At 38.1% G+C, this 15,292-nt stretch overlaps 1 protein-coding gene across 1 annotated transcript in view; it reads right to left on the reverse strand.

Annotated features, from left to right (window-relative positions):
- The window catches only part of GPR180 (G protein-coupled receptor 180), a 22,496-nt gene continuing 7,204 nt past the window's right edge, over nucleotides 1-15,292 (reverse strand). The window contains exons 4-9 of the mRNA XM_072349030.1: nucleotides 13,800-13,980; nucleotides 13,557-13,606; nucleotides 9,736-9,893; nucleotides 3,508-3,699; nucleotides 3,077-3,154; nucleotides 1-1,416 (exon numbers count right to left, since the gene is read on the reverse strand). Of these exons, the coding sequence (XP_072205131.1) occupies nucleotides 1,258-1,416; nucleotides 3,077-3,154; nucleotides 3,508-3,699; nucleotides 9,736-9,893; nucleotides 13,557-13,606; nucleotides 13,800-13,980 (818 nt within the window). The 3' untranslated portion in view covers nucleotides 1-1,257. The remainder of the gene's footprint in view (nucleotides 1,417-3,076; nucleotides 3,155-3,507; nucleotides 3,700-9,735; nucleotides 9,894-13,556; nucleotides 13,607-13,799; nucleotides 13,981-15,292) is intronic.

A 15,292-nucleotide genomic window follows, 5' to 3' on the forward strand; every position in this document is an offset into this window, starting at 1 on the left:
ACTAGGTATGCTCTTATAATGAAGGAAAATGTCAGCATGATCTAATCATACTCAATAAATAGGCACTTCAATAAAGTATATATTTACACTGTTTTTCTGAATGCAAGGGCATCACAAAGTAGTATGGCTTTATTACAATGGATGGAAGATGGCAACTACTTAGAACTCAGTGCCAACATGGATTATAACAAATCCAGTGAGTATTTTGTTTTTCAATTATTCATAGAAAATTTAATCCTGATTAAGTATCCTTGGGCAGGAATTCATGGGTAGTTGATGACTGAAACCAACATTTATATGAAATGCTTCTGTTAATTTAATCTGTGTATATGGCTTAATTATGATTGAATCCTCAATGTAAGAGAAATGAATTATATCAGGATTAAAATTCTAGTGCCACATCACCCATTCCTTTTTCTTGGCTTTTTTTTTTTTTTGTAAATGTGAGCCTGCTGTTTTAATTACCTTTATGTTGCTGTATCTTCTTAAGCCTCAAATATTGTTTAGATCTTCACGACGAGGTGAAATTTTTAGTTACGTTTACTTCAAAAGAGGAAAACACAAACTTTGTTCCCATCTTCATCACGGTTCTAACCAATACAAAAAAGCTTTTATTTCACACCAACAATAAAGGGAAGTTTCCTGTAGATAGCTGTAAACATTTTATATACGTTCTGAGTGGACTTTCCCTCATTTGTTTCCATTTCCTTTATACTTCTATATAAAATGCACTTTTTTTACTAAAGCATGAAAAAAAAAAAAGAAACAACCAAAAAACTTGTATTCATTGTAAGACATCACATTGATTTCACAACTGGCCTATATCAGACTTGTTTGAGCTTGCAGACATTTTAAGAACCATCTTTTATAAGGCTTTCAAACCTAGTATGAATATAAAGTAAGGACATTTTTTTTTTTGTGGCTGTGAATGGGGGAGGAAAGATTCCTTACACTTTCCTGTGATATGGTTCAGCACCCGTTGCTGCACACACACACACACACACACACACACACACACACCATATTTAGGAAATTACTCAAATTACAGATTTTTCCACTCAAATTACTCCATTTTTGCCACAATACTTAAACAGATTAACCTAAGGACCGTGTCAGACCAAAGTTCCATGAAATGCTCTGATATAATCACCCGGTTTTCCAGTGAAACCAACGTATCACATACCTGTGACAAAAAATACCTGCATATTTAGATCATTATTGCACATTTTTTTACATAACATATTCTTCCTAAACATCTCAGAAGCGATGTCGATTTTTATGTCCAGAGGATACAGTTAGTGGCAATGTCACTGATGACAGTGAAGATACTTCCCAATATAGACTATGAGAGAGAAAAAGTCTGTAGAGGATAACCATGGAGATGCACTGACAGAGGATAACGCCTATGGTAATAATCTAAAGACAAAAAAAAAAAAGAGAAAGAGAAAAAGTGAATAACAAGCCCAAATAAATCTCTACCAGCACAGTATGTGTATGCTTGAAGCTTAACCTTAAATCTTTTAATACTGCTGCAGTTACAGAAGATTTGAATGTGAAGCTCAAGTCCAAGATTCACGCTCTCACACCTGGATGTTTTCAAATCAGCAGATGGCCCTAAGGCAAGTCACATAACCCCTTCTGGCGGTCTCTGTTCCGGGGAATTTCAGACTTGCAATTCACCACCCATGCAGTTCCACAAGCAGAGGTGATGCTTAGATATTCTTTTCTTACAACAAACAGAGGAGAAAAAAAAACCAACATGAAAACACTCTGAACTAGCACAGTCGCAGAGCTGTGAGGGAAGTGATTTAACAGTCTCACTTAGACCTCTTCTCACTGCAAGTCTCTTAATCTGTAAGAGACACATAAGGCAGTATTTATCAAAACCAACAAGGTAACCACTGTTTCTGATTTAACAGAAGTTTTGGTATAGAAAGTCTGTTAAAACCAATGCTATTCTTGCACAAATATAGTACTCGTCGATCATACATTTCTATGATATCTAAATGCATTTAAAGGAGGAAGCACATCATAATCATAACACAGGTACTTCAGCTGCATGACGGTTAAACCGACTCAAAATCCAAGAGGACAGCAACAACAGCCTCCCTTCAGTAAACTCAAACCCTCAAAATATCGCAAAATGTTATCTACTCATTCTTGTCACCGCTCATCCTACTGCAAAGATGTATTCATCAAGCGCTACTAACTGATTTTTTTGTTGATCTATAGGAGGTTTATTCTTATTTCCCCCCGGATTTCTCTTTTTAATAAATAAATAAATAAAATCATGGTGCTTCATTATATCAATATTTCATAAGTATTACATATTTTTAGTAGAATATTTTCTCCCCCTTTCTATATTAACCCACACAAACAAAAGCTCGTTTTCTGAAAATATCTGCATATAAATGCAAAGGTGGCTATAACTACAAAGAAGCAAACTACCCTGGACTGAGGTAGCCAATCACCTGAGAATAGAAATGCGCTTTATCTGAACACGGCAGGCTCCACACACTAGTCCTCCAGATCGCAATATGATTAAGCAACCAAGAAATCCAGTAAGCCCACCTTTGTTTTTAAATGTTTAGAGCTCACAAACCAAACTAGGCATTTGGATAGATCTCTTAATCTACAGAATACAGTTCAGCTACAGGTTCCCTGACCTATTTAGCCACATAAAGCTTTTAAATGATGAAGACTGTAAAGCAAACAACAAAAAAATCCACTGATTTATCTTTCTGCTAGCTTTGTTAAAAGAACCCCAAGGTGCTTTTAATTAAAAAACAAACAAGCAAACAATAAAACAAAACACCCCCTCCACATTTTCCTTTGACTTAACCATCTCCCCATCCCCCTTAGTCTAGAAACGATTACCCTTAGATGATTCAAACCCAGTATGCCTTTGTAAAATATGACTCACATTAGCATCATTAAGAGCTGTGTGACTAAGACTTTTCAAGTTGCTTTGGGGTCATAAGATTAACAGCCTAAGAGCATGAGTTTGCTAACAAACACTGAACATGAAGAACAACTACTATTCAAATTCCATCTCTTTTATCTTGCCTGTACATACCTTTTCCCTTTGATATTCTCTGAATATTACAGAAACGGTTGCAAGACATGGGTGGCACAAAAACCAGAGAATGCAGGCCTAAAAGAAAAGAAGAGTGTAAGTTATAAAATAACTATATGCCAGCTAAGAAGAAAGAGATGACAGTTAAAGGAACTGCATTTACATTTCTGTCTTTTTTATGAATCCATTGTTTAATTTTCAATCAACAGAATGAAAACCACACAATGAAAGGTGGGATTTCTGTTTAGAAAAGCTCTATGCTACTTGTCAAATTAAAATGACTGCTCGGAGTATGATGACAGGGTGCAGTTTAATCAAATCAGACACTTAAATATTAACTTTCTTATGGAGGAAAACAGTTCAGTGCTTCATTCAACTGCGTGCCACAATTACTTTTACAGCAAAAGGGATCAGTTTCCATGAGCCCGTACTTTAGCAAAGGTGATGTAGAACTCCCTTTTCAGCGTGCTTCTCTCCACTGTGATGATCTGGTAAAGACCAGCAGCCAGTGACAATCCCAGGCAAACTCTCAGGCCAATGAGCAGTCCACTTGCTAAGCCATGGTGTGAATGGTAGCTGTGATGATTATTATCTTCAAACTGTTCCCAAATTAATAAAAAGCTCTGGGAAAGAACAACAGCAACATACATTTAGAAAGCAAGGATCATACGTGAAACTTCAATTAATCTTTTTATCACAGATCAAATTATCAGCACAAGCGGTCACACTCTGCTCTGCTTGCTGGAGACTGCCATGTTATATAACAAATAACCCTGGCCATAACTGCTTTTCTAGGATTGTGCATTAGGATTGTCAGGAACAGGGTCTCATTTCTTGCATTTCGTGACTTGTATAAAGTTGGACAAGTTATAGTTTTCTCTAAGTTAGGTAGAAGGAATGTAGCATTTTAGCCTAAAATCCAAGATATCAATGTAGTTAAACAGTCAGCCTACTCAGCAGGAAGCCCACTGAAACGATACAGGGAGGTGTCCGCTTCCAGTTGGGATTCACAACCTGTAAAGCTTGTTTCAAAGGCAGGCGACTACGCCTTTTCTTTCAAAATCCTAACAGGATTCACTTTTCTTTTTAAAGATGGGGAAGTAAGAGGGTGGTGCTGCTGCCCCTTTTATACAATAGCCTGAAGGATCAAGCATTCACCCAAGTTGAACTCGGATCTCCCACAATTCCCTTCTTTGCCTAAAGGAAATCCAACTCACATCTCCCACCTCCTTGGAGAGTGCCCTAACTGCCAGGCTATAGGCTGTTCTTGGGTGGGCCACTCTCCACCCCTTCTATTGAAGCTGTGCCATCGTGGAGAAAAGAATTCAACATCAGCTAGGTCAGAAACTGGGAGCGAGCCTGACTCTGCAAGCAACTGGCTTGGAATCCTCTTAGGGACTATGAAAGGCAGCGTCACAGGTTCCAAGTGCTGTTGCAACACCTGGACAAACACTCCAGCCAACAGATAGCTACACGCAAGACAGTAATCCAACTTAACGCTCAGAAAAACAGCACTGTATCCACTTGCTGCAGAATCCAGTGTTAGAAGAGCACTGTGAGAAAGAATACTGATAGATTCTCTAAGGAAAAACAGATTAAGAAAAGCCTACTTTCTGAGTCTCAGTTGAATAGAAGGCAGGTGCCTACTTGCAGAGTTGCTTGAAAGTTGGGTCTTGCTGAATAAAACCTTTTCAAGAGTTTGGGATTGTTAACATTACAAATTAGAATACCCATAAAATTTAGGCTCCCAGCAGCATGTAGCAGCCGAGTGGCATTTTAAGAATTGAATATATACACTGGAATCCAGTCCACCTACTACAGACATATAACTTGCACTTGGGTTTCAGGTGTCTAATAAAGCAGGCTTTCTGAAGAAAGGTAGTCAAATTTGATTTATATGAGCAAGGTAGCTCTAAAGGCCTTCAGAAAGAGACATTGTATGCCTCAATTTAGAGATCTAAATTAGTCAGATTCCTCTCTGAACAAATTCAAAGGCTCTCTAACTACATCAATATTTTAGTGACAGAAAGGTTACTGATATAAACTTCTTTTTTTCTTTTTTAAACATGCAATACACCTGTGCATTCCAAAGCTGGGTGTCCTCAAGTCTCATCAGTTGAGACTAGATTGTTTTTTGGCTAAGAATATGCTTTGAGAGCACTCTCTCACTTTTTCCGTCCCTTAGTCAGGCTATGACATGGTGAACATGACTGTTGTCACTTTAATTACTTCTCAGCCACCTGAATAGGAAAATGGAAATATGAGAGAATAAGAAGTGTAAAGCGCGTCCTGAATGTCACTGATTATGACAAGTAAATAATCTGACCAATGTTCTTCTAACACTGCTGCTGAAACACCTTTTCTGGGCAACTCCAAGCAAATAACTCAAGATGATCAAATTACTTGACTGAGAATCCTCTCAGGGATTAAGCCCGGAATAAGACTAAGTGGCTCTTAAAACCCTAAGAAACGGCAGTGTTTGGTAAAGTTGTGGCTAAAGCATTAGTTTTGGTATGAACCTGATGAATTCCCAATGCAGAAGCAGAATTTCAATGAGGTGGAATACTCCCAGAAATCATTGAGGATTCTACCAATCATATAATGACAACAGTCTTGTACAGAGTATTTCCTTTTTTGATGTTTATGCATGGGAACTCAATCTTCAATATCCTTGGACTGGACATAGACTAAGAAAATTACAGAAAAATTATATATGTAGAATCTCCCTGACATGAACATGCAGTGTGGTATCAATTTAAGAAGGAATTTTAGGTAGATGCCACAGCCATCTCAGCCTTAAAGAATGGGGCTCACAAGGGTTTGAATCATCCTTAACCTACCACCACAAGTAACATCAACGAAAGAAGCCACTTTCATGAGAAGACGACAAAGAGTTGAAGCAAAGCAATCACGAGATCAAAGTCCAAATCCTCACAAGAAAACAGCATCTGACAACACGGTTTGCTCTGGACTAGCCTTCTAAAGAATGTAAGCTGTGCAGACAACACAGCTGAACAAAGACTGCATGCAGTGACAGCAGTGTAAGATCACAGAAGTTCAGCTCCTTTAAGTTTTACTAGGCTATTCCAAAATAATTAGAAAGCAGAAGCATTACAGGCAGAAATGGCACTGTCAGTGCAACACACAGGAAACCTGAAGAAGAAAAAAAACATGTCACTGCTCTTACTATGAGCTGGATCTATTCTTGCTCACTGGAGAAAAGCAGCATTCTATAAAGTAGAAATCTGTGCTACAGAGTGTTTGTAAGCTAGAGTGGATTAGGCAGTATGTTCTCAGCGAAGGGAAAGCTTTCACAGACAAACTTGATTTTGAAGTCAAAATCTCTATGGCCATGCCTGAGAGTAACGTCAGTAAGCTCTGATACCATTCGACTCGACCACAGAAAGGCACACATCTGCTCCCTCTGCTGTAGTACTGGCAACGAGACTTAAAAAATACACAGATACCAACACGTTCAAGATGAAATCAGATTTTGTTGTTGTTACCATTGAGCAGAATTCTTTCACCTCTGAGAAGAAATCAGGGTGAATATCCTGACTGTTATCCAGCAGAACAACTCTGCTCTGGCTGTTTATGGAAGATCTGGACAAACTGCAGAGCTTGTGTCTAGCATTAAAGTATGTAACACACCAGACAAAGGACACCAGCTGCTGTCCAGTACTGTTTTCCCTCCAACAGCTAGAAGAAGCTCACCAAGGACGTTATCTTGATGATCCTGTTATACAAGTTGGATCTCCACATCCATATGATGAAGAACCAAACAGTCACCTCTTCTGTCAGAAGGAAACAATTATAGTGGAACCCCTTCTGCCCCTTGCTATTCCAGCAGTGACTTTAGAGCAAGATAACATATCAATCTCTAGTAAAAGCTGGTTTGCATGGAGGAGATAATTGCCGAGAGATAAAGGTAAAGGGGAAGCAAAAGGGAAATTAGGTGGCAGGAAGACAAGGCTAGTGTCTAGTAATTGAGTATGTAATGTCATGAACTTAGGTACAGTAACAAATGTTTGAGATCTGAGGTCAGAGGCATAGCTCACCCTGAGTGCACCTTTGGAGCGTATCTAAGACCTCTGTGAAGCATGACTTCTAATACACTAAGATTCGACATGCATTTTGGTCAAAGTGATAAGCTTTCCTTCTGTAATCGCTGCCTCTGCTCTGACCAGCCCTGAAAGTTTAAACTGCTTGGGTCCATGTGATGGGAAAGGCTTGTTATCAGTAGAACGTTATGAACAAGGTTTGTATCTCAGCAGCAAAGTATGAAACAGTTAATGAATGCAGAGCGGCCTGGGAATCTTTTGAGCTGAGAATGAAAGAAGGGACAAAAAAAAAAGAACAAGCTAGGAGAAAGAGAGATGATGAATGGTAGGCTTGTCCCTCCTTTGAGATGCTACCTGTCTGCAGCCACAAAGATCAGACAAGATTTTGCTGGCAAGGAGGCAATGGTCACTCTACACTGATGGCAACCTGTAAACACAGGCTGGAAAATTGTTGGTGTTTTTGAAAGAATAGAAGCAAAGAATCAATAGCATCAATGGAAAGAGAGAAATCAAGAAGAGAAACAAACCAACCAACAAATCCATGCCAGAAAAAAACAATCTGAAAACTTTCTGAGGAATTAGTAGTTGGATAACAGCAGAATGTTAATAAAACACGGTCCAGACTCAATCTGCTGTGTTAAGGTAATGTGTGTGGTTTCCAGTATCCTCCATAGCAATCCTGAGAAATCTCTGCTTATACACGTAGGTCTGGCATGGAAAGAGGCTGGCTCTCCCATAAGAATTTCTGAGAAAGAACAGGACAGAAAGGAGATTATGTTTTTGTCATTGGAAGTGATCACTGATCACTATCACTGATTGCCTGCTTACAGCAGATCCAATACCCACATAAATCTAGACCAATAAACAGTAGACTAATCAAGAGAATGAGGTCCTGAGGTCAGAGACATGACACGGCCCGGGTTCTGCTCCCCTGAGCTCAATGGTTGCGTTCTTCTACAAGGACAAGAAATCTGTCAGAAAAAACCCTGTAGTCACATGTAACCACACGTACTGAACATGTGATGGAAAACATGCTCTCCAGAAAGGCTATGGTGTCAAAGAACTTTTGCTGGAGACAGCAGACACTGAGACAAACTAGAGAACCACACAAGCAGTGACATACTCTGATATCTGCATTCTGTTCCTACAAGACTCTTACCAGACCTGACATTCCCAACAGTACTGAGAAGGGAGATGTGGCAGCGATGTGCCCTCACAGAAGACAGCCAATTTCATACCAACCCTCTGTTGGTGCTCAAATAGCCAATGGTATATATATAATGAACCAGTACTGGGGCAGCATGACTGTACGATACTTGCCCCAATTTTTACAGCAAGTAACAACTAAAAAAAGATCAAGCTGATGGTAACAAGTGCCCTTTCTATGTATAGTAAAAAGGAAAAAACAACAGCAAACCTTCCAGTCTCAAGTGACAGGGTATTAACACATCCATATGCATGTACCAGAGGAGAGGCATGAATAGAATTAAATACTTCAGAAGTCTTTACTACCAGTATGTAAAACTTCTGGTGCTAGATAGGTTCATTCCACCTTACTGTGACACCCATCTTTAAATTTCAACAGTCTCATTGACCTTAATAGGCTTTGGTTTATATTCTTAATTAGCAAGAATACTGTAAGCTCCCAGCTACTCTTAATGTTTTAGCAGTCCACTTATTTAGTTTGGAAGCAGCACTAATTACAGACATTACTCAAATGGCATAAAATCTTTAGTATGATCTCTTCCTCATTACTGTCTCCAGTTTCTCCCTGTTCTTCTCATTCTCAATGGCTTTTGGATTCTCTTGTCTTTATGCTGTGATTTAAAAAAAATTTGTTTACAAAAGACACCACCAGGGCTGGATGATCTCCATTTACAATTTACTTTTAAGTTACTGGTTTACTTGACTTTCTAATTTATATTAATAGAAAAACATTTGAATGAAGTTATGTGTCACATCATTTGTATACGTGCAAGAACAATCCTGCTTATGAACACTTAAAGAATCACCTTATAGCGATTGAAAAGGCCATCAGACATCCTATTGGGGTGGTTCTAAGACGAGAACACAATCTCTTATTTTTGGTGACAGAAAAAGAACTGTAAGGATCTTTCTCTCATCCTTCCTCCCATGCCCCTTGTTTTCAGCACTAACATCACAGTTCACAACCACGCAACTGTACTGATGACAGCTATTTACAGGACCACTCTGCAAATCAGATTGGCAAAACTGTGCCAAAACTTTTCTTTCTTCCTTCCAGTTCAGCCTAGATCTTTCCACTGATCTGGTTTGCAGCATAATTTTATGAACAATTGATACAACTGGGAGTTCAGAGAACTGCGGGGACTTCTTAAGTGGTTTTACTGCTGAACAAAAACATACTGTGGAGCTATACCTTAAACTGTTAAAATAAAGAGGAATTGTTGTTACTTATTAGACTTGCTGGGTGCACATTACGCTGTGGGCTTTTTTTTTTTTTAATCCAGTCTTGATACTCTTCTTTCTCATAAAATATTGAAATTAGTTGGTTCACAGTTCTGTCATACTTAATAGCAACTGTCTGTTTCAGTATAAGAATGAATGTAAAATACAAACCTGTGTAACAACAACTACTACAGCAATGCCAGTAGATGTTGGAGTAGAATCCCATTGAAGAGGTCTGCTGTGAGATTTCTTCATTCTGCCTATTGTCCAACCCATACACAGACTCAACAACAAATAAAGCATTTGTATCTGAGAGACTATGTCACACACTATTAAAAACAAAAGAAAAACATATAGAGTCACCACAAAAATATACATTTTTTTCCCCCCAAAACAAAGAAAAATATTCACTACACCCACAAACAAAGGATGGATATTTATGCTTCAGAATCACCTTGGCTTATAATCTCCATTAACAGCTTGATTAGCTGAAGTTCCTTTGCCACAAAATGTGGCTGTTTTAATGATTTTTAAATGACCAAACAGACCACTACAAGCTTCCCTCGACTTAGGCTGTAATTCTGCAACGACGTGGGCACAGAGCCACATTCTTCCAACTTCTACTCTTGTGTCAAAGAAGTCTGGGTTCAGGAATCCACCTGCATAAACAGACTTACAGAGGCTAGTGGACTAAAATCATATGTATGTTAATCACACTGCAAATATGAAACACAATGAAACGAACTCCTTCCTTTGTTCCACAAAACTTTTGTTTGAAAATCAAACAGTGGCATTGTACTTCTAAATTAATTGCATTTTGTCTTAAGGAAGGCGTAGCTTGCAACAGAAAGCACAAATATTTGGGACAAATTCCACAGTCAGATACTTGAAGGGGTAAATACAATGACTAACCCTAGCACTAACTTAGTTTGGCGCAGTAATCTGTCTGTGCTTCATTAAATGCAGACTCCCTTTGCTTCATTTCACTGTGTACACTTATTTTTTCCCCCCGCTGTCTGGAAACAACTAAAACAAACTCCATAATGCTGTATTCTTAATCAGAGTCTCTAACCTGTGTTTGAAGCTGCATGTGAGTAAGAGAAATTTTAAGCTAGAATATACTAAACCATGTGTCTTCCAGCCTCACTGAAGTCCTGCTTATATTAGAAAGAGCTGAAAGTTGTGATGATTGTGGTGTTGTTGCGGTCATTGTTAAGCTTCAGAGCTCATAGAATCATAGAAAATCTTGAGTTAGAAGCTACCCACAAGCATCACCGAGCTGGTAAATTTCTGACTGAAACTTACTGAACAATTTTAAAGCTAGTGTATAGACTTCAGTGTTAACTGGCTCAAAGCAGTAGCGAAGCAGAGATCTAAAAGCAGCTCGAGAAATTAGTTCTTGTGTAGATTCCAAATTTGTTTCAGAAATTAGAGATGGTCACTATGTACAATAATCCTTTTTATTCACTTAATATTTTAGCTCATTTAAATTAGTTCCATACTTGACATTTCCACTTCTGTTACCAGATATAAGATAAATATTTCTACAGCATAGAGGAAAACTTCCGTTTTTATGCAACTGCTGTATTATAAAGATCAGTGTACTTCCACATACAGTAGAAAATGCTGCCTCTGCGCATAGATTAACACGTGCACAAGGGATTTGTGTCAAATGAAGATCAGCTCCTGTATTTCTTTGATGCTCAGCAATGCAACAAAATATAGCTATAAAAAAATTCACAATGTCAATATATTTATCTTGGGATTTAATTGGTATTCTTATGCTTTATATGCTTACATACTTCTAACATCTTCAGACACCTCTGTTATTTAGCAGCTGTTAAAGAGCTTTGAGTAGACACAAACTTGAAAAAAAAAACAACAAAAAACTGGTATTTTGGGGCAAAATGAGCCTGGGGTTATTTTACAGTACTAGCGAGGCATGGTACACCCTACAAAAATTGTTATGCCAGCTCACGGCGTGCCAAGCCAAGCCCATGTCACAAAGCCACGCTAGAGAAATGGCCGAATCCTGGATACAGATATTCCTCTGCTCTTTAGTGTAGCAACAATACAAGCAGATTCCCAGGTAAAACAGTTTATGGCAAAAATCAGTACAGGCTTTAGTCTTTGGTGCCACATACCTACAAGTAAGAAGAGGCTTTATATTTAAGAAAAGTTGGAACATGACAATCTCATGATATCTAGGATCAGCGTAAAGTGATGCACTGCTGAACTGATACCTGATTTATATACATACGCACTCATAAAGCACCTATCACAACATCGAACTGCTCAGATGGCAGGGGTAAGAACAGAATTTGGCCTGAACAATTTTTTCAGCTGATCAACAGCTATAATAATAATAATTGTGGTGTAGGGAGCCTGCTTTGGCAGGGGGGTTGGACTCGATGACCTCTAGAGGTCCCTTCCAACCCCTGCAATTCTGTGATTCTGTGATACTATTTGACTTTTCACATTTTGATCTTATCAGAAGTTAAATGATCGCTATTTGAGATGCTTCTACGTGCCAGAATTATTCATGCAATTTATATGATTAATTCAGATGATGACTTAGACAGTGTCAGGCTTTTATACATGTTAAGGATTAAATAACACTGGGAAATGAATATTGTTTGGCATAGCATCTGAACAGGTTTCTAGAAGAAATTCTGCTCCCAGCAAAGCTAATGAAAATGGGACCAGGATTTCTGTTCTAACACGGGAAAAAAAAGATGGTAGCATCTTCCATCTCCAAACTATACTTGCTATTGGCTATCCTTCAGAACTGTAATCGGCACTGAAGCTTTCCACTTTTCCTTCTGCTTTCTTACTGTTTTGGGAACCACAAATTTTAAAAACAGTATGAAAGGGAAAGCCTATTAGCTGAGTCATCTGAATTCAGGTATTGATTCAAGAGACACTATTTCATTCTTAGTAACCTTCACCATAAGCAAACAGAAGTGTGATTTCCACTTCAATCCATACATGCATACACAGAAACTCTCAGACGCAGCTATTTTCTCCACAGTTCTGGTTGTGTAGTTAACGCTGGATTTCTCAGTGGAGTGGAGTTATATGGCTACCTCCATAGTCTCAATTTTGTTTCAGGGGACACGAGGGAGAATTTAAAAACTCAGTTGCGAGAGAGGCTGCAAAGAGTTCTAACTTGACTTCTTAAAACAAGAGTGTCAATTACTGCGGAGCCAAGTGCCATCAAGAGGCGGTTACTTCCAACTGCAAGTTTCTAAAAGAATTCTATGAGGAGAAATACTTCTCTATGTAGGTTGTTACTTGCCTATGCCATCTCACTATCATAGCGCTGCTTTCGAGAACAATCAAAGGGCAACATATTAGCTCAGAAAGAATCACTAAATGCTTCAAATGTAAAATAAACATGGCAGAAATAATAAATAAATAAATAAGAGCAACCTCGGATTCCAAACAGTCTTGCAAGAATAAACCAGTGCATTTTGGGCAGCATTATAACAATTCAGTTCACATGAGAACTCAGGAAATCTACACAGAGCAACAGAAATGCTTTGTTACCATTAAATTCTTTACATAATTATTTTTTAGACATCTCGAACCTTGTCACTTGTGCTGTAAAACATGTGTTTGTTATAATCAATGTTAGGCTTGCTAGTGAAATGACACACTCCATAAAATATGATAGTTTCCTCAATAGCTTCAGTGGATCATGCAAACTCAGCAAAACTCTTCAACACATTGAAAGATTTACTTGTGATAGTTATGTAGGTAAATGTTTGCAGGATGGATCGCAATTATAGGGCTTTAAGTGCAGTTACTATAAACTTTCAAAAGAAAAACCTACTTTTCAGAAGAACAACTTAAAAGTTGCTCACTATTTCATGCTAGAAATACAGTGATACGGGGCAGAATGATGATTCAGTCCAACGAGAACATTCATTAATGCATTATACAGATTAATGTGTAGGAATACATAAAAAACAGCAGATGAGCATACTCACATTCTGCCAGACTTCCCATAAAAGGTGCTCCTATTCCATCCTTGGAATAACTGATAACAGAATAAAAGATGATATTTTAAAGTAAGTGATACTTAAGTTTGCGTTCTCTCTATAACTGTACTTAGGCAGCTTCTAAAAAGTGAGCCCTATGTTTTTTTTAAATCAGCACATGAAAGACCATGTACTAATCTTTAAAACAGCACGTCCTTCAAGTCTTAAGATTAAAAGCAAAAATAAAGATACCTTGAGAAATGCATGTAGTTGGCAAAAGCTGAACCAGCCTGCAACAGTAACGCGATTGAGAGCACTTTTAATACAGTATGCATTGGTCCATGCTTCTTAATTGTCTGCCATAAAGACTGTGCATATATGCAAGCAGTTACAAAGTATGCTAGAACAAGCAGGAAATAGAATTCATGTAATCCTGTGGAAAAAAGGAAAAAAAAACAAAAAACAACTCAGTTTTTACACAGAAATGCTACTGTTAGCAGTAAGCTACAATCTCCATATGTTACTTATATAATCACTGGATAATAGTAAGTAATTGTCATCCAAAAATGATAGTAAAGATAAAAAGAATGTGTAAACCCTGGCCTATTTTACCCAGGAGTTGGTGAATCCTTCAAAAAGCTGATTATGAAGTATTTTTTACCCAATAATACCTTTTCTGAGCTTAGAAGAAATTCTGTTCAACTATGAAAAGCTCTGTAGCAATTACTGAATTAGTATAAAGTGGCACCCAGCCTCCTGATAAAAAGAAAATAATTGCAGCCCGTTCATCAGAAATGAGTTTATTAAGTGACTCATTTTTAGCACGTTCTTTTTTTTGCTACAGTTTTTAAAGGCACTGCCTGAAAAGAGAGAAACCCAGGACACAGTTGACCACTGGGTGTCACTATTCTTCCACATAAAACACTTCAAGCAACAGAGCTGACAAGTACAGAAAACTTTGAGGTGAAGTGGAAAGAAAAAAATGAACAGAAAATTAAGAGAGTTGTTTTTCTTTTTTCCATTTTTTTTTTTTCAATTGAAAAAAGAAAGCAAACGTGCAAAGTTTCTGATATCTATAAAACAGAAGCTGTCTGACTTTCAGTCTAGCTGGTTTCAGTCTAGTTGGGTGAGATGCTGCCCTGAAGACCTGAATCCTGGACTCTTTCCTGCTATCTAGAAACAGTAGAACACACCATATAAGCTAACAGAGAGTAAAAAAGCCAAGGAACCATAACCTAAAATGGGCAAGTGGAAATTATACACAGAAAACTTGTTTTTCCTCTCCAGCCTTCCTCAAAACCATGCAGTGCACACAGAATCAGGTTTTATTTCCAGCAAAACAGCTCTGCTAAAAACTTTCAGCTAGCTTCAACCAGAGACGAGAAACAGCGATTAAAACACCCTTCAATACGTAAGATCATTAGAGCTAGATGAGTTCTTAATATTTGCTCCTACTATAACTTCTACGGCAAAAATGCATACAGTAAAACCAGAGATAAAGACCATACGTTAACAAAGACTCACTAAAAATCTAACACTTGAGAGCCACTGTGCCTCCCCTGCATACCTCTTGGGGATTCTATGATTCTTCAGTGTCACCCACCAAAGTTGGAAAGGATTACATAGATATGTTATTTCTCATCATAATGATTGAATGAAATTTAAGCTGTCTTTTTAAGTTTTCCTACTACATGGGCCACAAAGATGGTGAAGGGCCTGAAGCATCTCCCCTATGAAGAAAGGCT

Source organism: Excalfactoria chinensis, chromosome 1 (assembly GCF_039878825.1).
Source record: "Excalfactoria chinensis isolate bCotChi1 chromosome 1, bCotChi1.hap2, whole genome shotgun sequence".
Taxonomy (NCBI): Eukaryota; Metazoa; Chordata; class Aves; order Galliformes; family Phasianidae; genus Excalfactoria; species Excalfactoria chinensis.